Here is a 25,328-nt window from a genome sequence, read left to right on the forward strand (position 1 = left end):
TTTTTTCAAAAAGGCTTTCACCTGATTAAGGCAGGCCCACTTGGGATAATCTCCCTCTCAATTATCTCAAAATCAAATGATTTGGGGCCTTCGCTACATATGCAAAATCCCTTTAGCTTTGCCATATAATGAAAGCTAATCGTAGGAATTACATGCATCCTCCAAAGGCCTTACCCGCATCAAAGGATGAGATTATAAAGGACACGCATACTGGAGGTGAATTCTGGGACCCTCTTAGAATTCTGCCCACCACGCCTACCCTGGGTCTTGGCCCATGCAGAGTGCTGGTGTGAGGACAGGGAATAAGAGAGAGACTCGGTGCCGGAGGCCCCCGTTGGCCAGCTGCAGAATCAGACATGGAGGCAGATCATTCCACACGGCATCTCTGCTTAATGCAGGGCCAGAGGACTTCACAAAGGATGGAGTCGTGGGGCTGGCTCTCGTGGGGTCCCTACTCACCTGACGCAGAGGGGTGGCCCTCCACGCACGAGACATCACAGAGGCAGGTGTTTCCCACGTTTCTACCTTCAATAAAACCATCTTCCCCACTCCTGCCACAACTACCATTTATTCAGTATTGTTTTCTTCAAACCAACTCACTCCTTCTGACTTAAATTTACTTTAAACAGAACTTTTCTGTCTCGAGTATAAATAGAAAAATCAGCATCCCTTGTTATAAATAGAAGCAAACCATAAAAATAAATAAAAGATACCTGGGCTTATGCGTTCCCAGATCTGAACCTGTGGCCTGCTCTTCTCTGTTGAAAAGAGGAATTAGTGAGTCTGAGAGAGGTGTTAAGGAAATAAGAGAAGAAAAATATTTTTCCTCTGAGGGCCGCAAGGGAACGAAAAGTGAGCCGTTGTTATGTATGGGGACCCACGGCGTCACTGCGGGCACCTGAGGATGGCGGTGTCTTGTCCAACCACCCAGGAACCAGGCTCAGAGCTGGATTCTAGGGCAGCAGGCACGTGGGGACACCGCCTGTGAGGGGTGAGGAGGCCAGCTGGGCAGGGTGGGAAGGTGAGCGGGAAGCCGTTACGGTGGGGGCTGTGGCTGCTCCCACAGGGGCCTCTGGAGCTGGGACGGCCCCTCGAAAGGGTCCCAGGTGAGGATAAGGGAACCCAGGCCTTCGTAACATCACCTGGACCAGCCGAAGGACACAGGTGGCCCTGGGGACAAAGAGGCATGACCATGGGCAGGACAGCTCTTCAGGCCGCTGGGGCAATTCCTGGGGAGGGTGTCAGCGTGAGCCGGCAGCAGAAAGCACTCCGGACAGTAGGAGGGATGGGCGGCTGGGTCCCGACGGGGGATCTGGGCAGCCCCACTGCTCTACAGTCTGCCTTCTCAGGAGCTGGCGTCCATTTGCTTCTTAGCATAATTCTACCCCATCTGGGTACCGCTCCCAGGATTTTGCTTGGTTTCTAGTCCTGGGAAACCTTATAAGAGGAAGGTTAGAGGGATAAGAAAGGTGTGCTGGGCTTAGGACCACTGGTACTCATCACCTTCCTCCCCTACTACACATTCTAGATTCTTCTCCACCCCAGCTAGCACCTCTGCTGGGCTAGGGCCTTGCCTGGTGGGGTGACCCAGATGCTCACTCTTCTTGACCACCATGTCCTTCTCAAGCTGTGGCTCCTGGCAGTGTCAATTTGCCATCAGAATTGGGCAGGGAGTACCAGGAGATGTCCCACTGGGCCACCTGGGTGCTGAGCAGAGCTCCTCTGCCCCATGTGTGACAGCACAGGACCAATGTGTAGGGTGGCGACTCCTGTCCTTTCCCACTGGCCTCTAAGCACAGAAGCTGGGAGGGATTGGGTAGCCCCTGTCCCTGACTGTGGAAAGGGAATCCTGCTGTGTGGCCTAGTAGAAGAGATCCTCTCCTGGGTGCCAGGACCTCCAGAGCTAAGGGCCCTGGAGCACAGCGTGCCCTAGTGGACCACAGACAGTGACAGTGACCATGTCCCTCCTACTTCTGTGCCCTGCAACCTGGACCTATGAAATCGACCAACTGAGGGCACAGCATCACATACAAGTCATTGATTTAGGGTAAGAATTACGTTCTGGAAGATGGCACCCCATCCTCTCCAAGCATCATCTCAAGATGGTCCCTTAGCCGGGCTTGCCAACACTCCACCAGGCTGGTAGCGGATGACTTGTGACAGAGCCAAAGGACCCTTTGTGTCCACTGTTGAGCCTCTTTTGCTGTAAAATTAGTCCAGCAGTGCAATGCTACGTTATATAGGACCCTGGATCCATGTACCAAACCCTCGGTAAGTCCAGCGGTGCTGGCTGAGGCTCCGAAGGCAGGGTGAAAAGAATTCAATTGAATTATCCATCCCCCAAATGCCTTAAGCTCGTCCAGGGATGGTGCCACAGCAGAGGCCCGGCACCGGTGTCGCTGTTGGTAAGCTGGCCGTGGAGCGTGGCGGTCGGTGGCTTAGCTGTGGCCCGTGGGCACTCAGGCTCTGTGCATCGCTTCCACCGCTGCCCAGGCTACACTCTTCATGCACCCATTTGCCAGCACTGACGACAGAGGCTGGCTGACGTCAACTGACCAGGCCGCTCTATCTCCTTGGCTGTTTAGTGCCTCTTCCACAGTGAGTGCTCTCTGGGGATGCTGACACACAAGGCGCAGGTCTTCTCACTTCCTGCCCACTCCTGTACGTCCTCCACACGTCTCTTCCTCGGGCCTCTTTATCCCTGATATTTCAGTCTGTTTTCTCCAGATCCCTAATTGACCAACCAAGCCCTTTGCCACCGCCCACAAATCTACCCACATTCTTACCTTAGGTCACTTTTCCTTCTGCACATGGTGGTGACCAGCTGCGCGCCCTAAAGCCCTGCCCATAGGAGGACTTCCTCTCACTACTGGCCTTCAGGGCCAGCCCTGAGTGAGGCTGCAGTGCAGTCCAAGTCCATTGTCAGTGGGTACCCACGTACCAAGCCTCCGCAGCCATGGACCAAGCCCAGGCATTTTCCTTCTCCATCAGGGGATCGCAGGGGAACACTCCAAGTGATCACAGGTGTGAACGAGAGAGACAGGTGCAACAGTGGTGGGGGGCACGGAGGTCTGAGCCCCCTGCTCACGCAGCTTTGTCGCACCCTTGGCACTACTCAGGACTCGGGCCCAATCTCAGATGGACCGCTTCCATCTTTGAAGAATCACTCCTGCACCCACCCAAACGCATGACTTCGTGGGGGTAAGAGAACGTAGCTCATGATGGACACTTCTAGTTGCACAATCCCCCGACGTCGCATGGTTAGGCTTTCTATCCCTACCCGTGCCCAGCAACGAATCAGGAGCTGCTTTTCAAATGGCCGATAATTCTCGGCTGCAGATGGTTGGCCCTTGCTCCAAAACCTTGCTTTTTGGGGTTTTGCCTTCAGTTCCATACAGCGTTTTTCCTCCAGTTCCCTCTAATGTCGCAGGCTCTGATAGGTCATATGGTCTAAGCAGTAGGGCTACAGAAATCTTTTCTGCTCTGGGTCCCACTCAAGGCTGGAAGCTTCCTGTGACCCTCTGGGTCAAAGTAGTTGAATTGGTAGTCTCCAGAACCCAAACGGCTTACCAGGAGTTGAATTGCCTTTTCAGAGATAGACAGTGAAAGATACGATAAGGTGTCATTTACTTTGCAGGGGATGTCCCAGCAGGCTCAAACCACTAGTTACCTAATAGTCTTATTGATGGGGCAGACCCCTACATCTTCACGGGGTTTATCTCCCACCCTTTGGAGCACAAGGTCTCCAAAGTACTTGCCACTTCTCACTGATTCAGTCTGATGAACACTGTGTCATCGATACAAAGGACCAGTGTGATGCTCGGTGAAATATCCAGACTCTCCAGGTCCATTTGATCTATTGTGACAAGAGACAGTAGAGTTAACATGGCCCTAGAGCAAGAAATACACATACCAGTCAGTGTGTACTGGTGCCTTCCCTACGTCAATACAAACTGCTTCTAAGTCCTTCTTGAAGGAGATGGAAGGAGCAAACTCACCCGATCAGAGGCTGCACACGCCGTACCCAAGGCCACGTCGCTCTGTTCTAGCTGAGATACGGCTGAGGCACCATTGTCGCTGTGGGGGTGATTAAACGCTGCACCTGACTGAGTGTGGGGCTGTCCACTGTCATTCTCCAGCATCTGTCTGGTTTCTGTAGGGACCAGTCTGGTGAAGCATCACCCTTGGTGTTTCTAAGGAGGATACCAATCTTTGGGACACAATACTGATTTTGATTTTTTAATCTGGCCAGGGCGGGAGTGAGGAAACAATTTCAGAAGCCTCCACTTGGACGTCCCTACTGTGAGCTTTCACTTGCCTCCCCACTACCATCTCGTTTACCCTACAGACTAAGAAACCAATGTGGAAATTCTAGCAGCTACCAAGGACATCCATTCCAGCTATGCCTTTGAGGGTTGGGTAGGAGGCTTCTGCATGAGACCATGGGCCCAGTGAGCTGGGCTGGACCAGGATCCATTTACTGCCTAGCTCCCATAAAACTCTACTCTGACAGAGGGCTAATTATGTTTTGGGCACCCGGTATCAATGTCAACTTGGACCCTGGGTCCATCCATCCTTGAAGTGTCTGGATGCTCCCCTTCCCCCATGTACAGTTGTTCCTGGAGTAAGTGGCCATAGGTCCCTTTGGGGAAGGATGAGGAATCATCACCATTCATCCTTGCTGTGCTGTTGCAGGCTCCTTCCTCTGGGAGACCTAGCCTCTCTTGTCAATGTGGCCTTAAAATTGGGTCTACATCCAGAAATTAGGCAAGGGAGTGTGACTTTTATTAGGGTAGCTGCCCTCTGCCTTGTTTATCCATCCTTGATTTAGTTTTGACTCTACAAATTGATTGGACAAGTAAGCAATACTGTGGTTGGCTTCCCATCTATCTGTCCCCCAGGAACTCCGTGTTCTAGCAAGCACTTCACAGCTCCGGGTGAGTTAAGCACTCCGACAACACGCCAACCATGCCTTCTGTTTTGAAAATTGTGTTCACTCCGATTTGGACAGTTAAGCACTCCATTATTCAGGGATCCCTTTGTCCCACTTCTGCTGGAGAGCCCAGTTCATTAATAGCACCTCCCGCCCTGAGCCCTAGCCCACGGAGAATAGCCATCCCCGAGGTTTCACGACCTGGTGTTCCTCTCACCGCTGAATTCCTTGTCACTTTGGGAAATGGAGAGTCCTCTGAGCCCTGCTATGGAACACACAGGCTTGTGGTTTTCTGGCCTTAGATACCACTTCCACTGCAGCATATCCACTTCCCTGAGCCTCTAATCTGTTCCTCCGTCATTGACCAGGACAATTCGTCACTGGTACTTCACTTAGTGCCCGCCATCGCTTTGCCCAAGCATCCAAGAGCGAACCCAGAAGCATGTTAGCCCCATCTACTGGGGCCCTTGCCGTGGTGTAAATCCTGGAGCATGGGACTGTCCTTCTGTAGTGAGAAACCCTCCCCTAGCCAACTCTATATCCCCCCTTGACCCAGCCCCCTAGGATCCAGTTCCACTCATGTTCTGCTGGCGCATGTTGGCTCTGTACTAAAACACTCCACTCCAGACTACCTTTCCCTGTTGGTGCTCACGGCACTCTCCTGGCTGAGTGACATGTGGTGACACGACCCCAGTATTCACCCGGCAGGCAGGAAGGGAGGTGTGGGGAGATTACGAGAGGGACACATGTTATATTTGCAGCTTCTTCAAGCAAGGGAAGTGTCAGCTCCTTCCTCAGGCCCACAGCAATGCCAGCAGCTATAGAGTTTTAAGGTTCTCAAGTACGTCAACCAAGACGCCCCCATCCCAAGTCCGGGGTCCCACTCTTTCCCAACTAGGACGCTGACTTTGGCATAACGGACTTGCTGGGGTTGCAAATGCAGCCATCACTTGAGCTCTGCTCCTTCCTATTTAAGTCCTGGGCCGGATCCTCAGCTGCACCAGCCGCAAGGGGTTCTTTACGCGCTGCCGGGAAGCCTCTCGGATTTGCATACTTGGCTTAAATTAGTGATTGATCACCCTCCACCTTTCGGTACCTATCTCCCATGAATCTGTCTCACTCAGCAGGAGCCCCCGTTTCCATTGTCTTTTAGTGATCACTTTCCCCGAACCCTTAATATCTGAGCTACTGAACCCTCGGGTTCACCACTACACATGCCAAGGGCTACCTGGACCAGGCAGAGCGAGTCCTCTTTGCCATAAGGCAGTAGATGACTCAGCCCCCAGATCCCATCTTAGAGCGGCTTCTTCGCATCTCTCCTGGCACCGACTATTACAGGTCAGGTGTCTCAGGAAACAGACTCTGAGATGGAACTGTGCATGCAGAGGTTCATGGGAATGTGCTCGTGGAAACTGGGATTCATCAGACCGGAAAGGCGAATGTGATATGGCTAAGACAGGGGCCCTGGCAGAGCCCACAGCACATCCTGGAGCCAACAAGCCTTCAGAACTCTCCTGCCTTGGGGCTCGGGGGTTGGGCCTTCACACCCTTCAAGGCCTCATGGCTGCATTGGGGCTGTCCCAGGGAAGGGGACAGCTTTGGGTGAGGCAGTCCCTGGGGAGGTTCTTAGCTGTGGGCCAGCAGCAGACCACGGTCCTGGCAGCTGGGAGAACGCGCACCCGGGTCGTGGAGGGGAACTGGGTGGTTAGCACAGAGAGATTCCAGAAAAGCACTGCCAGAGGAGGCTGAAAGTTGCATTGAGAGACTGCGGGTCCTTCTGAATCCGGGGCACGAGAGAGCTGGCGGGAAGAGAGACTGGACAGAGGTCCGCCAAGACAGAGGGGGCAGTCAGGCCAGACCAGAGGGGCTCGAATGCCAGGACCAGGATGTGAGGCTCTGTCCCTCCTGCAAAGGTTCTAAGAAGGATTATTTTGGGGTTGTCAGGAGCCCAGGCAGCCCCGAAGGGGGTCCTAATTCCCAAGTGTCTCTTTGGCTGCCTCCCCTGCAGACATCGCCTAACTGCCTTGCTCGGGCCAACTCACACACACCACTGCCCCCTCCCCCAAACCAGCTCCCTTCAGATTGTCGCTCCCCACAGTGCAGCATTCATGCGTCAGTTCTAAATAGTCCCACTGTTCAGCTTTAACGAGAAGTAATACCAATTCCCATGTTTGCTCAGAGAGCACCATATTTCATCAAACCAGAGCCTGTGCCGGCTCAGATTACTGACCGAGACAATGTTCTGTAATCCTGGTTTATTCACATGTCACGGGTATTTTAGCAAAACAGAAATGAATGGCCCGAGCCACCCTAGGAAGTAACGGGAGGGTTGGGTTCCCGCCCAGGGGAAGTCATGCTTTCTCCTGCCACAGTTCTCGGAGGAGCTGACTTTGATTCTCTGAGCTTTTCCCGACTTTAAGAAAGAGAATATGGGCCGAGGAGGAGTCACAAAGTGGGTAGTTATTTCCCTATAAAATGTTAGCTCCACGGATGGATTTTGCCAGAGCAAAAATAAAATCTGTCATTGATTATAAAGTCCTTTGTGCTTGTTATTTCGCAGATTTATTACACTCGGGCCCGGCGGCCTGGGGAGGCCCTGGGATTCTTGTCTCCAGCGCCCCTGCAAACCCTTCAGCTGCTTTTTCACAGCTCATACCCTAAATGGGAACAGGGACTCGCTCACACCTCTTTTGTCCTTGAGGGCCAAGAGCTTTGGATGTCTAGATGAAGGGCTGTCAGTCATCCCCCCCAACCTCTGGACAGGGACCCCCAGATACCGCCGGTAGAGGTCTATGACTTCCTAATCGTGGAAACATTCTCCTTCCTTTCCTTTTCTTTCTAGCTCTTGGCACTGTGCACTAAGAAATGCATTTCCTCTGCAGAGCAAGGCTGGGCTGAACCTCTCACCAAATTTCCCAGAGTCTGGGTCCCCTTCAAATAGGCTACAATCTCTTTTGAATGCACAAGAAATACAAAGAGTAGTAACAAGCATCAATGCTATTTAGTACTATCTCATGCTGAACTCTTACTAATGATCCTCAGAATATCTTGCTCCTGTCCCCATTTTCGAGCTGAAGAAACTGAGGCCCAGAGAGCTCAAGCAACTTGCGAAGGGCCATGCAGCTCGGTAGTGGTGAAAACAGGCACACAAACCCTAGTCCCAATCGACTCCAAAGGGTCACACTGACTCTCTCACTTCCAAAAATGGGTTGACATGAGGCCACAAACCCAGGAATACAGCGTTAGAGCTGAAACAGAGTCCAGGGCTCAGCCTTCTCATGTAAATGGGACGCTGCGAGGGTTCCAAAGAAGCGATGGGGCTGGAGATGGGGCTGGTGGCAGAGCTAGCGAGAGCCGAAAACTGACTCTACCCCAAGCTACCTGGACAATATCATGAAACAGTTGCTCAGGAACATTTCATGGGGTGTTTATTTGGGGAGAGGTTCGGAGGAAAGCAAATGAGCTTGCTTCTCAGAACTGTCCAGGCCTGGGGCTTCCTAACGACTGAGCTTCTTCACTTCGTCTTCGGGGTTTTCTGAGTGTAAGGAACCCAGAGAGTGTGGCAGAGAGACTTGGAAGACTAAGGGCCCCCAAACAACCTCTCCCCTCTCCGGAGAGAGCCCTTTCTGCTCCCGGTCGGCAAGTCCAAGACCCCAGTGTTCCTGGTCAGAATAGTGTATGATACTCCCAGGACCCCAATCCGTTTAGGAGGAAGCTGTCAGAAATCACAGCTCTCGGGGCCTGAATCCACGGTCCGCCCTCTCAACTCTTATTTCGAGCTACAGCCTGAGCTATTAAAAACAAAACATTCTCATTGGCAAGCTCCACAATTAGCCTCATTTCCACGCTAGAAACACTGTTCTGCATGAGCTGAATTGCACAGCGATTGTTTCTTGTCTCAGTGATGCTGTTTGCAGGCCGTGCTGGGAGCCAGCGAGGATGTGACCCGGTGGTAATCTGAATTGCTTCACCAAACACATTTTTATCCCATCATCTCGGCTACATGAAAGGGGGCCGTAGTGCTCCAGTGTTCAAGACTTTACAGTCCCGCAGTTCAGCAATAAAATGAGGCAAGAAATATTAGCCGTCCCTGGCTGATGCCTTAATTCTTTCCCAACAATTCAGAGAATCTGTACCCTACAGGTTTTAGGGCTGGCTAAAGCCTGACCCTCAGGCTGGCTTGAATGGAGGGGGAATGAGTTAAGGGGAGCAAGAAGGCTTTAATGGACACAGATCCCGAATAGCCCAGCTTGTCCCGGCCTCCTGCAGACTAACCCTCCTTTTCACAGGCCTCGATTGTGTACGGCCCCAGCAGAGACAAAACTACCCATGAGCAGAGGTTACCCCCAGCCGGTACAGGTCAGAGGCATTCTGGGGGAGAAGGGGAGAGGAGGGGAGAGGGGAAGTGAGGGGCACATGGAGAAGGAGGGCAGTGGGGGTGGGGGGTGGGGGAAAGGGAGCAGTAAAAGTCGGTGCGGACCATTTATAAGGACAGATTCATCGAGTCTAAGACGGTGACTCGATCATCGCACCTCCAGGCAAGCAGTTTTGAAAGCGGTATCACAGAAAAAACGGGAGCTACATAGACAGGAAGTTGCTGCCATGTGAGATAATTATCAAAATAAATAAAATGCTTCTCTATCGTTTTCCAAAAGCTACAGGCCTGAGGTTCAGAGGCTTTCAATAGGATAGCCTCCAATTGGACACTGCAAGATTTAAAAAGAATTACAAATAGGTTGTGTTTTACACACCAACAGAAGCTTTTTCCAGCAATTTTTCAATTATTACATTGTGAGCCCTCCAAGAAAAGTAACGATTCTGGCTCACGGAGCCCAAAGTTACCAAGTAAAGGGAACAGGGTGTTCACAAGTTTGCAAACAGTCTTTTGAAATGTAGCATAGGCAGTATCCTAGATAGTTCTGGAAGCACATGGGTTTGAAGAGGTCCTTTCCTTCCCTCACAAGGATTTGTAAGTATTTTGTGTGGGCCCTCGACCCCTTCCTCAGTCTGATGAAACCTGTGGACCCCTTTTTTCAAAAGAAATTTTCTAACATACAATGTTACCAAGAAAGTCAATTACATTAAAATATACTTCTCCAGATACTGTGAAAAACAACTTTGCAATATAGCAATATATCTGCTTTTTAATTAATTCATGGAAGTTACAGGTATGGTTAATACCATTGTGGCTTGTTGCCTGCATTTCAATATTAGGAAATGCTAAGTTTTAGCTACAGTTTATTGAAAATAAAAATGTAAATTTTCCCCATCCAAGTTCTCAGACCCCCTGAAATTCTATCCATGGACAAGAAACCACACTAAAGGCATGATGAAATGCAGGACCTCCTGCCCCAGGGCTAAGTGGAGGGGAAGTCGGCCAGGGATTCACTGTACCCTCACTTTATTGTGAAACCTTGAAAAAGCTACTGCTTTCTCTTCTCCTATCCTGACGCCTTGGAAACGTTTTGCAAGGCAATTTGAAACCACGTCCTTTTCCAGAACAATCCTGATGACTACATGTCCAACGATTAATAAAGACCTTTGATGTGCTTCTTCAACAACTGAAAGCACTGTTGCCAAATACAGGGTCAGTTAATGGACTAATTCTGAATTTTAATGTGGATCTTGTTCCAGTTGCCCTGGGTTGGTTGAGCTTTGGGGTCAGGATTTCTCTTTCCAAATGCTGCCCAGGGAAGGTCCCCGTTCCCCTCACTCCTGCATTTTGGATACCGGCTCAGAGGCAACCGGGGGCCCACACATCCCCTTTCGGGCCCTCACGGGGGAGCTGTCATCTTGCAACCACACAGTCATCACATGCCATTACAGGGGCAACCCAGCAGGCGGGCCCCCCTCCCAAGGCCACCCCAGCCCCCGCGCAACCCTGGCGGGGCTGCGGCGCAGACACACAGGAGCCGGCCGGGTCCTGGGTCTCTATCTCTCTGCAGGGGAGCGGTGAGCGCGCTCGCCCACGCCCACGCCCCCCACACTCCTGGGCGCACACTCGGGCGCACACTCCTGCGCGCGCACGCCGCCACACACGGGCGCACGCACACCGCAGCCGGGCCAGGGACTGCCGAGTCGGCTACAGCCCCGCGTGGTCTGGGGCGCACCGCCGGTCCCCCCGAGGGCGCCGCCGGCCGCCCCGCCCCGCCCCGCCCCTCGAACCCGCCGAGCGGGGCGCGCTGCGGGCTGCAAAGTTTCGCTGCGCCAGTCCGCTGGGGCGGCCCGTCGGCTCGGGCTTGGCTCGGCTCCACGGGGCTCCGGACGGCCGTGACCGCTGGCCCGGGGCTCGGGCGGTGCGGACAGACCTGAGCGCTCGGCTCCCGCCCGGCTCCACACCTCGCCCGGCGCGGATCTCCGCACCCAGAGCCCTTCGCGCCCTCCTGCCCCAGGGTCGGTCCGCAGCCTCCCGTGCGCCCGCGCGTTCTCTCCTCCTTCCCGGCTTCGACCCTTCGCCGCCGCCACCCACCATGGCCCGTGGACCTGCTCGGACGACCCAGCTGCTGCCCCTGCTGCCTCTGCTTCTGCTGCTGCTCCGGGACGCGGGCGGCAGCCACCAGGCGCCCGCCCGGTCCGCCCCGCCTGCAGCCGCTGATGGCCTGGCTGGGATCAAGGACCCTTGGCGGTTCCCGGGGGATGCCGCTGCCACTCTGGGCCCTGGCGCCCAAGACATGGTCGCTGCCCACATGCTCCGGCTTTATGAGAAATACAGTCAGAGGGGCGCGAGGCCGGGAGGGGGCAACACGGTTCGAAGCTTCCGGGCCCGGTTAGGTAAGTAGAGGGGGTCCCGGACAACCCCTCTTGTCCTTCTCCCCCTTCCTCACTTGTTCATCCTCCCCACCATTGCACCCACTTCTTCTCTTCCTTCTATTCATAGACTCATTCATTCATTCACTTATTCACTATTCACCAAGCACTCTATGCCAGGCCCTGAGCCTCCAGTGGGGACGCCAGAGTGGCAGTGACACAGAGTTCCTGCCCCTAAGGTGCTGCAAGACTGGGAGGGTGTCACACTTGCTGGTCTAGACTACCCCATACACAAAGCTTTAAGCACAGTGTGGAGACGATCCTGGGCTGGGGAAGCTCTTGACCGGTCGTATCCATGTCATAGGGGTCAGCTGTGTTGGCTCTTGACAGATGAGAAGGGTACTGAGCGGAAACAGTCAGGTGGGCATCAGGCAGCCCCAGTAGAGGTGCCAGACACTGGGCCCAGGCAGGGGGCGTGAACCTCTAGCTGGGGGCACTTAGTGGGTTCCGGGGCTGGGCAAACAGAGTGGACTGAGAAGAACCTTGGGTGCCTGGTCTGGGGTACACACAACTGAGGCCTGCAAGGCACTAACATGAAATGTTCAGACCATGGGGGTTTGAGGAAGAGTCCAGAAGCTTGGGCAGTGGGGGTGCCCTATTTCCCTCCCACCGTTGCCCCACCTGGGCAGATCCTGTACCTGTCCTCACCTTGGCTGGAGCAGACAGAGGTCACTTACAGAGCGCTCCCTGCCCTGCTCTGAGAGCACTTCCAGCCTGTGGCCTCAGCCGTCAGCCAGCCTGGTTGGCCTACCACTGCGGGCCCTGGGCGAGCACAGAAGAGGTGCAGCCTGGTGGCAAGGGTGGCGGGAAAACCCTGGTTGTCATGGTGACCACCCATGGTCACAGAATGCCATTCCGGAAAGTGTGGGTAGGGGTCCACAGCAGCCCTTGTGGGGGAAAAGGCCATTCATCAGGAGAAAAAAACTGTTGCTCTCTAGGGACCGACGCCTCCCGCGGTGGAGAGGAGCAAGCCCAACACCGGGCCAGACGGTCTGGGTCAGGTCGGCCACCCGTTGACTGCTGGTTGGGTGACTCCAGGTAACACCTGTTACCTGGGAAGCTTGGCCTCGCATAACAATGTATTAGGGAATACCTGCCACCGAGAGGCCTGGGCCGCCATCCTCCACTGAGCAGACCGCTTGGTACTGTTCCTGGGCTCCACGCCAGCTGGACCTAACTCCATTCTCCCTGGTACTTTTTATTTATCACATGGGGTCCATTTCTGGAGCGTCATTATTAAATTAAGCCACTCAAGAATCATCTAGCATGAACATGACCTTGGGCAAATCACTAAAGCTCTGTGGACCTTACTGTACTCATCTAGAAAATGGGCAGGTCCTGCCAGTATCTTCCCTGTGGGGTTGCCCGGAGCCCAGCACTGGCCAGATTAGGTGTGGATGCGTGTTGTTCCTGTGGAAATACAAAGCATTTGTGTTCATGTGGGCGTACACTTGACCTTGCATCCATTAACTCAGTCCTCAGAGCCTTGTCGTTGAGGAAAGCAAGGTCAGCAAAGTCCGTCCTGCAGCAGAAGCGAGCATGTCCCCTGAGCGCCGTCACTGCTACGGCCACGGGTGTGGAGGTGCTCGGTCTTGTCTTTCCGTTTGCCCAGAACGGGGGTAGCACAAGTAACACTTTCGCATGCGGTGTTAGTCCTGAAGAGGACCTGAGGACAGTGCGTCACCTCCAGCCCTCTCATTTTACGGATAAGAAAACCGAGGCGGGGTGGGGGCATTCACAGCAGCAAGGGTGGACCTCCGATGTGCCAAGCCAGAGCGGCTCCCACTGCTAGCGTCTCTTCCACTTGTGTCAGAGCTCAGCCTAGGACTTAGGAGGCAGAGGGTAGAGCAGACCATTCTCTGGGAGATCAGGATTATTCTGGACCAGTCTGCGATGGTCTGGCAAACCCAGCACGCTTATTTGGAACCATTTGACAGCCATGGGTACAAGGCCCAACGCCACCAGCTTTTCCTCTCCGAGCATGGGTTTCTGCACACACAGGATGGAGGTGAAGGTTCGGTGGGACGAGGTGGGTTTGTGCCTGACATAGTATAGGCCCAGGCAGTTTGGTTTCTCACCTCCTCCCTTGATTCGCATTATTAATTGGTTCACACCCAGCCCCCCACCAGCCCTCAGACATGCCCGCTTTGTGAGCCAGCACCCCAGCTGTGAGCAGCTGTGAGCCTGGGCAGGGACCCCTCATCTCATGGACGAGGCACCAATGTGGGGGTTTTAGCTCAGCCCTGGAATATATCAGTACCATCCTGTGGCATCACAGTGGCCTCTGCAGTCTCAGTGGGGTAGTCCCTGCAGCCCTGGAGGCAGTGGAGCCATGGTCCTCACCTGCCGCCAGGAAGGATCGCTCGAGTTCTGTGTGCGGGCTGTGAGCCGGACGGCTGAGGTCCAAATGCTGAGTCTGTGCCCGGGGCAAGGGACTAAACTTGTCCATGACTCAGTTGTTTTGTTGTTTGTTTGTTTGTTTTTTCACATCTAAAATGGGGCTAGTAATGCTCCCTTCCTTATAGGGTTTTTAAAATGAACTGAGATATGTCAAGTGCTTAAGACAGCGCCTTGGGCATGGGTTCGGTCAGTTACTAGATGCTGTTACTATTACTTTAGTCCCCTCCTTCCTCCCTCCCTTCCGTTGCTCCCTGAAGTGTGTCTTGTTCCCTATTAAGTCTACAGCAGTGGAGAGAGCTTCTGAGCCTGACCCTAAGGCTTAAGATTAGACCTTCCCCCCCGTCCTAAACAATTGTGTCTAACTCTAAGCTCTTCCACTGACCTGTGTGAAATTGGGCAGTTTACTTAACCTCTCCGAGCTTGATGTCTTCATCTTCAAACGAGAGTAATAATACGTAGCTATCTGCCAACAATGCCAACGGTCACGTTCGTTTCAGTTCCCCAAGTATTTCCTGAGCACCTCATTAGATGGCAGGTGCTGTAAGCTCAGAGGACACAAGGATGCACAGATTCTTGGCCAGAAAAGTGCACGAACCAGGGGAAGGGAGAAGCAAGCAGGAGAGTACGGGCAGCAGAACAGGGGGCACAATGCCATGGGGAGGGGCTGTGGGTGTGCTTGGGAGCCAAGGGACGACACTGACCCAGCGCGGGGAGGGTCAGTGGGGAGGGGCCAGCGAAGCCTTCGCCGAGGAGGTGAGGCTCCGGATAGACTCTAAGGGCAGGTGGGGTTTGGCCAGGTGTGGAAGTGCAGCCGACTGCTGTGTGCTGGGGACTAGGAGCAGTTTGGTTTCAATGAGGAAACAATGAGCGGAGAGAGACAGGAGATGGAGGTGGACCCGTGGGCCCAACCAGGCCATCAAGGGCCTTGAGGGGCCTGAGTTTGGCTGCAGCAGTGGGGCAATATTCGTGTGCAGACAGTGGGGGGGGGGGCAAAGCAGGAGGGCAAGGGAGGAGGGAGGGGAGAGAGAAAGGGAAGGAGAGATGCAGGAGGCGGAGAAAGAAGAGAGTATGAAATAAAGTCACACTTAGCTGGAAACCATAGAAAATCACCATAAAAAAGAAAAGAAGTCTTCCTAATCACAAACCCAAATATAACCAGAGTTAATAGTTTAGTGGAATATATAGAATATACAATGCATAATATATATTATAGTTTATATAAATATATTACTCTATTTTATATATACTGTACATTATATATTATGTACACATCATTTTTTACCTTAGTAGGATCATATCTTTAACACGCAGGTAAAACTTGCTCTATCCTCATTTAAAGTCACTTTTTTTCCCATTCCTTGTCATCCTGAACTGGTTTTCACACCTTTTAGCCAGTTGCAGTTTTTCCTATGGAAACGGCTTCCTCCTTGTGGTCTTGAGTTTTTCTTACCAACTGGTAGAGGTTTTCTTGTATAGTAAGGATATTGACTCTTCATCTATAATAGATGATTTCCTCATGAAGCATGAGTGTGACACGAGGGGTGATGGTGATCTGGGGTCGCGGTGGGCCATGGGTGAAGACGGTGGTGGAGGGACGCAGAGTGCAGGATGCTTGTGGAGAAACTGGATGTAAAACCAGCAGGAACTGGGATTGGTTAGATGCAGGAGGGGAGAGGCCACGGGACTCTGGCTCCTGCTGGAGGGGTGGACAGGTGGCAATGCCTCCCACTGGGCATGAGGACAGGGAGCAAGGACATGGTGCCCTGAGCGCAGTGGTAGCCGGTGACATCGCACGGCCAGCACGTTCTGAGCACGTGTTAAGTACCAGACACCATGGTGTGAGCTCGGCAGAGATGATCTTACAACTTTAGGAAGTACATACAAACACTCGGCCCAGCTTCCAGATGTGGAAACAGGCACGGAGGAGCTCCATGATTTGCCTTTGGCTAGTAAGTGATGTAAGCAGGCTTTCCCCTGGGGCCTGCCTGGAAGTAGACGCTTGAGACATATTCATTCTCTTCCCTTCTGTGCAGCACCCCTGGTGGCCCATGGCTCCCTTCCTCCAGCTTCCATTGGTGCTTGAATCTTTACCCCCACGTTCTCACTCTGGTCACTCTGATGGCTGTTTCCAGGGCAGTGGATGAAGAGATAAATCTCCATGTGTCTTAGGTTCCGTTCCAATAGAGCAGAGCAGTCTGAGAGCCCTTTTGGCCTGAAGGTTGGCCAGCAGGGTGCCTGGAGGGACCCTTGGATGGGAGCCACCTCTTCCCTCCCCCACCCCGTCCCCTCCCCATTACCCTCAGGAAGGAGGCCGAGTGCCCCCAGAGTGGACCCAGTTAGGATTCTGAGATTTCCAAAAATCCAAGGAGAGAATGGCTCGTCTAAATAAAGTTAGTCCTTTCTTTCTCGGAGAGTTAGAATCCCAGAGCGTCCACATCAGGACTCGTGTTTGCAAAACGGTTTGCGCTCCGCAGCATGCGGTCTTTGTCACATTCGCTGTTAGGGAGATCACCATTCTAGTCAGAATACACAGGGGAGCATGGCCTTGGGGTCAGACAGACCTGGGTGCGCGCCCTGGCCCTGCCCCTCACCAGCTGGGTGACTTTAGGCAAGTTAGATCCCCTTTCTGAAGCTCCATCTTTTTCCAGAGAATGAATGACCCATCATCTGCTCTCCTCTTTGGGAAACTGGGGAATCGAGCATGCGTACACACTTGGAGCTTGGACCTCCGTAACTGGTAAATGATCGTATTCCTATTTTGAAGACGAGAAAACTGAGGCTCTAGCGGAAGTAACTGGACAAAGATCCTGCTCCCCAGGGTCTCCAGTTGGATTTGTGTCATCAGCTCCATCTCCCCAAAGAATGAGGCTTTCTGGACTTTCAGGATGTGTTTGGTGAGCTTGAAGGCATCAGGCAGGGGTCCCCCTTTGTTAACGGAAGCAGCCAGATCTAGCAAAGGCCCCACGCTTCCCCCGTCATTCACCACTTACTTCTGGGCACCGCCTCTCGCTCAGGCTGTGGGCTAGGACCTGGGGATGCAGCCGTGCGCAGAGCTGGCAAAGCTCCGCTCCCTTGGAGTTCGTGTTCTAGGGGGGAAGAGAAATAATAACAAAGAAATACGTATCAGGATGTTGGGAAGTGACATGAAGACAAATGAAGCAGGGGACAGAGTGACGGGGTTTCTCTTCCGGCCACAGGAGCCAAGGGTGCCCTTTATTAGAGATGCCCTTTGAGTGGAGAACGGAAGGGGAGGGGGTTGGGCCTGGAGGAGGAGGGGTGATGGCAGAGGGAACAGCTGAGGCAGAGCCCTGAGAGGGGAATTTCATGTTGGAAGGACCAGAAGCCAGGGTGACTGGGGCAGGGAAGCGGGTGGGGAGGGAGGCAGGCCAGGTCAAGCAAGGCCTCTGCAAGGGATTCCGTTTTGCTTTCGGGGCAATGGAGGGCTGTGAGCAGGGCAGTGGCCTGTGAGTGACTGCGCCCTGCATCCCCAGGGCCTCACTTGGACAGTGCTCTGTAAAGCTGCGACAGGGTGGGAGATGGGAGTCATCACGATGGCCCGTCTGTCTCATCCCTAAGTTGAGCCCCTCCGGTCACCTTTTCCAGGACCCCAGTCAATGCAACACTGAACCCAGAGTAGGAGTTTCCCAAATGTTTAGTGAGAAAGGGAGGGAGGCAGGGAGGGAAGGAAGAAAAAGAGAAAGGAAAAGGACAGGAGGGAGGGCGGGAGAAGGGAGAGAGGGAAGGAGGGAGGGAAGGTCTTTTCTTGCTGACCATGAGACATGGCACCCGCATGGTTCACAGGAAATAGGGACTTCTCTTAGGGGTTTCTCCATCGAGGCCTGGTCTCATGCAGCCGGGAGACTTCATGTAGGTTCCCTTCTCTTGTCACAACCTGGAGCCCCCTGCACTGCATGCATGCAGACACAGTCAGAGAGCGGAGCCAGCCTGTGGCCCTTCACACGCTGGGGATGGGCTGGCCCATCTCCACCCCACAGTTCCCACAGAAACGGTCTGCAGGCAGCACGCTGCCTCATGAGAGACAAGCTCCCTATGGCCAAAGGTGTTCAAGCCACACGGAGGAAGGACTCCTGAGTGGAACTGTTCAGGTAGGGTGACCTCCAAGTCCCTCCCTGTCAGTCTCAGGGCACACTGTCTGTGGTTCTCTGTCGGAAGAGGAGCCATATTTGCTGTCTCTCTCCTGCATCCGGTGCAGGAATAACCCTCAGGGAAGGCCGACCCTCCTCTCAGGCACTTCCTGCTCCCTGGGGGCACGCCTCCCAGCACCTTCCTTGGGTCACACCCGCCTCAGGCCAAAGCTGCTGTCCCTGGCATGGTGGTCACAGTTGACCTTCTTCATAGATCTCCTAGTCCGTTAGTTCATCCTTGGGAGGGAGGCTGGGGTCTTTCCTCCGGGGAGGCCTATCTCTGTTGCCCCAGTCCGCTGTGTTCTTCCTCACCAAAGGCTGTAAATTCCCGGGCCAGAGATGCTTGCATCCTGCTGCAATGGGCCAGCTCTTCGCAAGTGTCAGCTATGTCTGTCCTAGAGCCACCTAACGCATTTCCTAGCGACAGTCTGTAGCAGAACTACAGACTTCAGTTGGGTTAAAGAAAAACACTTTATCTGCCTTGTTGGCAGGGTTACAACTCAGATAATTTGGATCACTGGGGGATACTGAGTCGGTGTAGGAAGAGCTTGCTTGCTCTGCCAGCCTTGGTCCTTTAGATGGAAGTGGCAAGGAACCACATTTAGGGACTCCTTCTTGGTGCCCGGCACCCTACATATGCTGTTTATTTAATCCTGCAAGCAGTCATGTGAACTAGAGACCCCGCTGTCTGCCTGAGGCAAATGAGCTTGGTGTGGTCCTGATGCGGCCTGGGGACCTGGTTTCTAGGGCCCTGTCCAGCTTGGAGGATAGGGGGCTGCACTGTTGGCGAGCTTGCACCCCACCCACACATCAGCCCTAGATACACAAACTTGCCTGATGGTTAGAGCCCTCTGGGATGCTGGTTAAAACACAAATCCCTTGGCCAGATTGTCCCAGAGCCTCTGAATCAGCATCTCCAGGGGAGGAAGGCAGAGAGCAGGAAGTTGGGGAAACACAGACCTTGAGCCCAGGACTCCAAAGGCTGCAGTGTCTGGAGAAGGCAAGTTCAATCGGCCATCACGGCCCTGCTCCTTATGTGTGGAGCACGGTGAGGGACTGCCGCTCTTCTCCTGTGGGTTTGCTCAGAGGGTCAGATAAGGCAGGGTCTTTAGAGTGTTATCTGCCTCTTGACTGACATTTATCAGGTCCTCTGTGGATATGATTTTTCCTTCCTTCGTCTCTCATGGTCCATTGAGAGTACATGACAGTTCCCAATCGCATTATGCCTTCTTCCCGTAACGAAGACAAGTCCCAGCTGATTCTGTGGGTGCAGGTGTCAGAACAGCTAAGACCCTGACCCATGCCCTTTGGGCCCAGAGTGCCTGCGCCCATACACAGTCCCGTGCGTCAGAGCTCTGTCCCTCTGGCAGCTTCACCCAGCAGTCTGCACCCACCAGACACCTGGCACCTGGAAGTAGAGCAGTGGGAGGGAGGCAGCCAGCCTGGCAGCTCTGGTCTCCCGCCAGCCCGCAGTATCACAGGGCGGCCTGGGGAGCAACTCCTTCCCCCTGCCCGAACCCTCGGGAGGACTTGGCCACTCAGAGAACTCATGCTACCTGGGCTCGGGGCAGCTTCCTGGGCCACAGATGAGGATGCTGTGCCCCGTGGTCCTGGGATGCACCTGGTAGAACCAGGCAAGAAGGCAGAGGGGTTTGACAGTCCCAGGGATTCAGGGGCCAGGACATTCTGGAGCTGCAGATGGGATGTTTGAGGAATGCCGGTCTTTCTCAGGATTTGGGCCTCTCGAGAGCAACCTGGGCTTTGTAGATTTTGTCAAGTGGCCTGGTGCAACCCTGATACTGCTCTTCCTTTGTCCGACAAGCTTTACAAGGCCTTGGGCAAAACATGTAGCAGACAGCTGTGCCCTCAAGTCCAGTTTCCCTCAGAAGACATTTGGAACACAGGGGAGTCAGGGGCGCTCTGCTTCATTCACCTCGTTTGGAAGAATGACCGCATTTAACGTCTGTGAGCTAGAGGGCTGAGTACACGGAGGAGGATGCTCTGACAGGGCTTGCACCCGACTCGAAGCGTCCCGAAAACCTGATTCCACCTTACCTCCTCCGTGGAGGTGTCAGCGGTATTTGCGCGTTTGTGCATTGAGGGCACTGGGGTGCGGGGAGAGGATGCAGGGAGATGCTCGTGTCTGCTACCTCTTCCTTTTTGTAGTGGGATACTGACAATCCCCAACCTCTCCGACCTCAATTCCTCAGCTGTTCATGGAGGATAAGTAAGGGCGCCCTCCTCAGTTTACTGTGAGGGTAACCCGGGATGAGGAAAGCCTGACTGGCCTGGAGGGGCTCCCTAAATGGGCACTCTTCCTCCATCCCAGCCCTGGGTGGGAGACCCCCTGAGCACCGGGACCTAGCTAAGAAAGAACCTAACCTGTTATGATCTCTCCTGCCCGCACAGAAATGGTCGACCAGAAGGCTGTGTATTTCTTCAACCTGACTTCTATGCAGGATTCAGAAATGATCCTCTCAGCCACATTCCACTTCTACTCAGAACCACGGTGGCCCCGGGCACGAGAGGTACCATGCAAGCAGTGGGCCAAGAATGTGTCCTGCCGCCTCCTGCCCGCGGGCCTGCCCACACACCAGCAGCTGCTCTTTCGCAGTCTCTCGCAGAACACAGCCACGCAGGGGCTGCTCCGCGGAGCCGTGGCCCTGGTGCCCCCGCCACGGGGCCTGTGGCAGGTCAAGGACATCTCCCCCATCGTCAAGGCAGCCCGCCAGGATGGCGAGCTGCTCCTCTCTGCCCAGCTGGATTCTGGGGAGAAGGCCCCAGGGGTGCCCAGTCCAAGCCCCCACGCCCCTTACATCCTCATCTACGCTGACGACCTGGCCATCTCAGAGCCCAATAGTGTGGCAGTGACGCTGCAGAGATATGACCCCTTCCAGGCTGGAGACCCGGAGCCCGGCGCAGCCCCCAACAGCTCAGCAGACCCCCGGGTACGCCGGGCCACTCAGGCCACTGGGCCCCTCCAGGACAATGAGCTGCCAGGGCTGGACGAGAGGCCGGCGCACGCCCCCCACGCACAGCACTACCACAAGCATGAACTGTGGCCTGGCCCCTTCCGGACCCTGAAGCCACGGCCAGGGCGCAAGGACCGAAGGAAGAAGGGCCAGGATGTGTTCATGGCCTCCTCGCGGGTGCTGGACTTCGACGAGAAGACGATGCAGAAAGCCCGGAGGAAGCAGTGGGCCGAGCCGCGGGTCTGCTCCCGCAGGTACCTGAAGGTGGACTTCGCAGACATCGGGTGGAATGAATGGATCATCTTGCCCAAATCCTTCGACGCCTACTACTGCGCGGGAGTGTGCGAGTTCCCCATGCCCAAGGTAGGCTGTCTGGGCAGCGCCGCTGTGTTCAGCCCGTCGTCTGGCTGTGGCTCCCGGCTCTGCCCCTGCCGCCAAGTCCCTCTGCCTTGGGACCTCTTTCTCAGCTGTGAACAGGGATTAGAACCCCTCCCATCTATTCAAGGTGGGAGTGGGTCGGCAGAGGTCCTCGGGTGGCTGCCCGGCAGGGGACTACGGCCCGCAGACGGACGCGGTTTGGCTGGGCTTTTGAAAGGGCTGACTTAAGCCGAGTTTGAATTTTATTTTATTTATTTATTTTTAAAGATTTTATTTATTTATTTGACAGAGATAGAGACAGCCAGCGAGAGAGGGAACACAAGCAGGGGGAGTGGGAGAGGAAGAAGCAGGCTCATAGCGGAGGAGCCTGATGTGGGGCTCGATCCCAGAACGCCAGGATCACACCCTGAGCCGAAGGCAGACGCTTAACGATTGCGCCACCCAGGTGCCCCCGAGTTTGAATTTTAAATCAGAACATGTCTTCTTTTGAAAAGCAGGAGAATCCGTCTCCTTAGGTGTGCGTTCCCACGCAGCCGCCGCCCCACGGAGTTGGTACCTGCTCCCCCCGTAAGCAAGACAGGCCTCCGAAGCCCCTTCCTCACCAAGGCTCTCATTCCTCTTCCTGGCCTGGACCTCAGGGCCTTGGGGTCTGTGACCAGCACAGAGTTGGCCTCAGTGGCTTCCTAGGGACTCCTCCCCACCCCCCCCCCCCCGCCTCCCACGCAAGGCCCACTGCGCACGGCTGTTTTATCTGCCGTGCGGGCCCCGGGTTTGCGGAGTCTCCCCTTTCCTCCGGGCTGGGTTGTGGCTCTGTCCATCCATCTCCCCGCGGCCAGAGCTGCGGTGGGCTGGCTGCCAGCTGAGGTCGGCCCTCCCCACGGAGTGCACACTTGCCTCCCGCTTAGCTCCTCTGCTGAGTTCCAGGTCATTCCCTCCCGTTCAAGAAAGGAAGTCCGTGCATAAATCCAATTTGAATGTAAATAAATCAGTCAGCTGAGAGTTCCCAGCCACAGACATGGGGCAGCATTAACCTGTTTGGGAATTAAGGGGCTTTTCTTGCATGTGCAAGAGAGAGGAAGGGAGCTGCCGGACAGAGAGACAGGTGGGGGCTGGTGGAGCCCAGCCCAGGCCTGGGCAGATGCTGAAGGAGCAGTCCGCAGGCTCCAGCTGGCTGGCCCGGCACTTACCTTATCAGTCTGGCGGACTGCCTGCCGCCTTCCCTGACAGCGGCCTGAGCCCGCAAATCAGATGTCCCTACCTGGCTGCCCTGCCCACCTCCCCACGCAAGGGGCCGTCCTCATCAGCACACTACGTGTAACACTGCCTTTGGCCCGCCATGAGCTGAAATTCCTGTGGCTTGGTCCTGTTTCTCTTGTTGGAGGTGCTTGAGAACAGCATTCTCTGTGCTTGTGGCTGGGACCCCGACTTTTCTGGGGGTGCGAGGCTGCCTGGAGAGGGAAAGAAAGCCCGCACGGCCCCCGCAAGCATGGTTTCCAGCTTTCTGTGACTTTTGGCTGCTTGCTAACTGTGAGGGATCTTCGTCAAGTTACTTAGACATTTTAAGCCTCCACTCCCACACCAGTAAAATAGAGGTAATCCATCCCATACGATTGATACTATGAGAAGACGGGGCGGTGAAGTGAAGCAGTCCCTGACACCCCACAGTCGGACTCATCTGGGAAACGTCCATTCCAGCCCCATCATGCCGGTGCACACACGCCTGGGGGCCTTCCCGTCCAGTGCTAAGAACAGGCTCACACGGGTCGCATGTCTGAACTCCTGGGCCTGTGAAATGTGGGCAGCTGCGGCCCGGGCAGAACAGCTGGGCATCACCCTCCGGACGGTTCCTGCCCAGGTCCAGGGGCTCCTTGGGGATGAGCGATGCACAGGTGCCCCCAAGTGGCCAGTCGTGTAGGGATGTAACTTCCCTCCTCCTGGGACACTCAACGGGCAGGAAGGCCAGAGATTTTGCACAGCTCTCTGGGACTGTCTGCGGCTGACTTTGGAGGAAATGTGTGCCCCTGGAACTTCCCTTTTTCTTCTATATCGACACCTTTTCTGCAGCCCCAGTCGAGGACGTGCAGGTGGCACAGTGGGTGGGTGAGGGTAGAGCCCCTCGGTGACCGCGCTCCTTTCCTGCCTTGCAGATTGTCCGCCCGTCCAACCACGCCACCATCCAGAGCATCGTCAGGGCTGTGGGCATCGTCCCGGGCATCCCAGAGCCTTGCTGTGTTCCCGACAAGATGAACTCTCTGGGGGTCCTCTTCCTGGATGAGAACCGGAATGTGGTTCTGAAGGTGTACCCCAACATGTCTGTGGAGACCTGTGCCTGCCGGTAAGACCAGCCACTCCGGGGCGGAAGGAAACCTCTCCCCCGCCCCACACCGAGCAGGGCAGCATCCTCAGGGCCTTCTGGGGTGAGGGCTTCGTGAGGGGTACAGCTGCATATACGGGCCAGAGCTTACAGGCACCCTTGCTGGGTCCCAGAAAGATCTGTCCCCCGGGGCCCATTCTGGGCTCTCTCGTTGCTGATGACTTAGCGCCCTACATGCCAGTCTGAATCCGCTGAAAGAAACCGGGAACTGGCCCTCGCCTGAAGGCTGCTCGTCGTCCATCCCCTCTGCTCTGAAGACCTGAAAGCCAAACGGGTCCGCCATGGTGGCTTTTGTGACCATCATCTCGTAACCGGGGAGGAAGGCTGCAGGCGTGAGGGCGTCCGCTCTCTTCACAAGGAAAGAACCTCTGTTTAAACAGTCAGTTGAACACACTTTGGGCCACATGCTGATACTGAAACGCAGCGCCTGAATAACGGTATGAACTTTGAAACTCCGCCGCAAAAGCTTTCACACACACAGTATGCACATATAACCCATTGTGGTCTCTTTTTCTTAATATATATTTTATTTTTTAAAAAGAGGGGGGAGTGGACACCATTCCCCACAGAGGTAATCAGGCAGGTTAAGTGTGCATTGTTTAAACATGTTTATTGAAATAACACATGCAGTGATATGTTGGAATACTAAAAAATAACCAAGATTTTTATATTTTTGTAAATTATACTTTCTATACTGTAGATTGTGTATGTTATGTGTTTTTATGGAAAGCTAATAAATTAAAGGTACAGTGGTATCTTGAAAAACTGAATGTCACCCGTTCCAAAATATGTATATATCCCCACCTACACATATGACATCTTGGGGGCCGCTGGGCCTCCGTTAGGAGTAGAGCCCCCTAGGCCTCTCTACACCTTCTTGTCTCTATCCTAAACTACAGAAACCAGCTACTCCTATGCCTTCCAGCATCCTGCCTGCCCACTTTGCTGCTCAGTGGCCATCCTGGGCTCAGCCAGGCAGGATAGAGCCCCAGGCAGGCACAGTGGTCTCACATCCTGAGCCTCAGAGGGGCATCGAGTGATTGAAAAGTGTCTGAGACATTTAAAGGAACATCTGTGCTGCCCTGGGTAGAGACCTCTTCCTTGGGGTACTTCAAGCAAGAGATTCAATGGCAAGTAGTCAGGGTGTCTCCTAAGGTCCAGGGGCTCTTGCTTCCTCATCAGCAGCCCCATCCCAAAATAGCTCCCCATTAATGGTTCCCTTACTCCCGAGCTGACATCCCCCCGTGCAGGCATCAACTCTAGTGCCTGAAGCTGATGGGCCAGCATATCTGAAGGAGAATCTGGGTCCAATTTGGGCC

General features: G+C 54.4%; 1 protein-coding gene and 1 long non-coding RNA gene across 2 annotated transcripts; one reads left to right on the forward strand and one right to left on the reverse strand.

The window, feature by feature from the left end:
• Positions 1-549: 549 nt before the first annotated feature.
• On the reverse strand, positions 550-11,539 carry LOC130543040 (uncharacterized). Its single transcript, XR_008958059.1, has 2 exons — positions 11,403-11,539; positions 550-3,856 (listed from the first exon to the last, which is right to left on the reverse strand). It is a non-coding gene; the product is annotated as an uncharacterized LOC130543040 (long non-coding RNA).
• On the forward strand, positions 11,093-24,779 carry GDF10 (growth differentiation factor 10). The gene is made up of 3 exons (XM_026481520.4): positions 11,093-11,704; positions 20,695-21,620; positions 23,783-24,779. The coding sequence occupies exons 1-3, from the start codon at positions 11,404-11,406 to the stop codon at positions 23,972-23,974; spliced, it is 1,419 nt and encodes a 472-aa protein (XP_026337305.2). The 5' UTR covers positions 11,093-11,403; the 3' UTR covers positions 23,975-24,779.
• Positions 24,780-25,328: the final 549 nt, after the last annotated feature.

This window comes from Ursus arctos, unplaced genomic scaffold (assembly GCF_023065955.2).
Source record: "Ursus arctos isolate Adak ecotype North America unplaced genomic scaffold, UrsArc2.0 scaffold_7, whole genome shotgun sequence".
NCBI lineage: Eukaryota > Metazoa > Chordata > Mammalia > Carnivora > Ursidae > Ursus > Ursus arctos.

Coding starts and splice junctions, on each gene's coding strand:
- GDF10 (XM_026481520.4), top strand. CDS start 11,404: ATGGCCCGTGGACCTGCTCGGACGACCCAGCTGCTGCCCCTGCTGCCT. Junction 11,705..20,694: donor AAGCTTCCGGGCCCGGTTAG/GTAAGTAGAGGG, acceptor CTGCCCGCACAG/AAATGGTCGACCAGAAGGCT. Junction 21,621..23,782: donor GCGAGTTCCCCATGCCCAAG/GTAGGCTGTCTG, acceptor CCTGCCTTGCAG/ATTGTCCGCCCGTCCAACCA.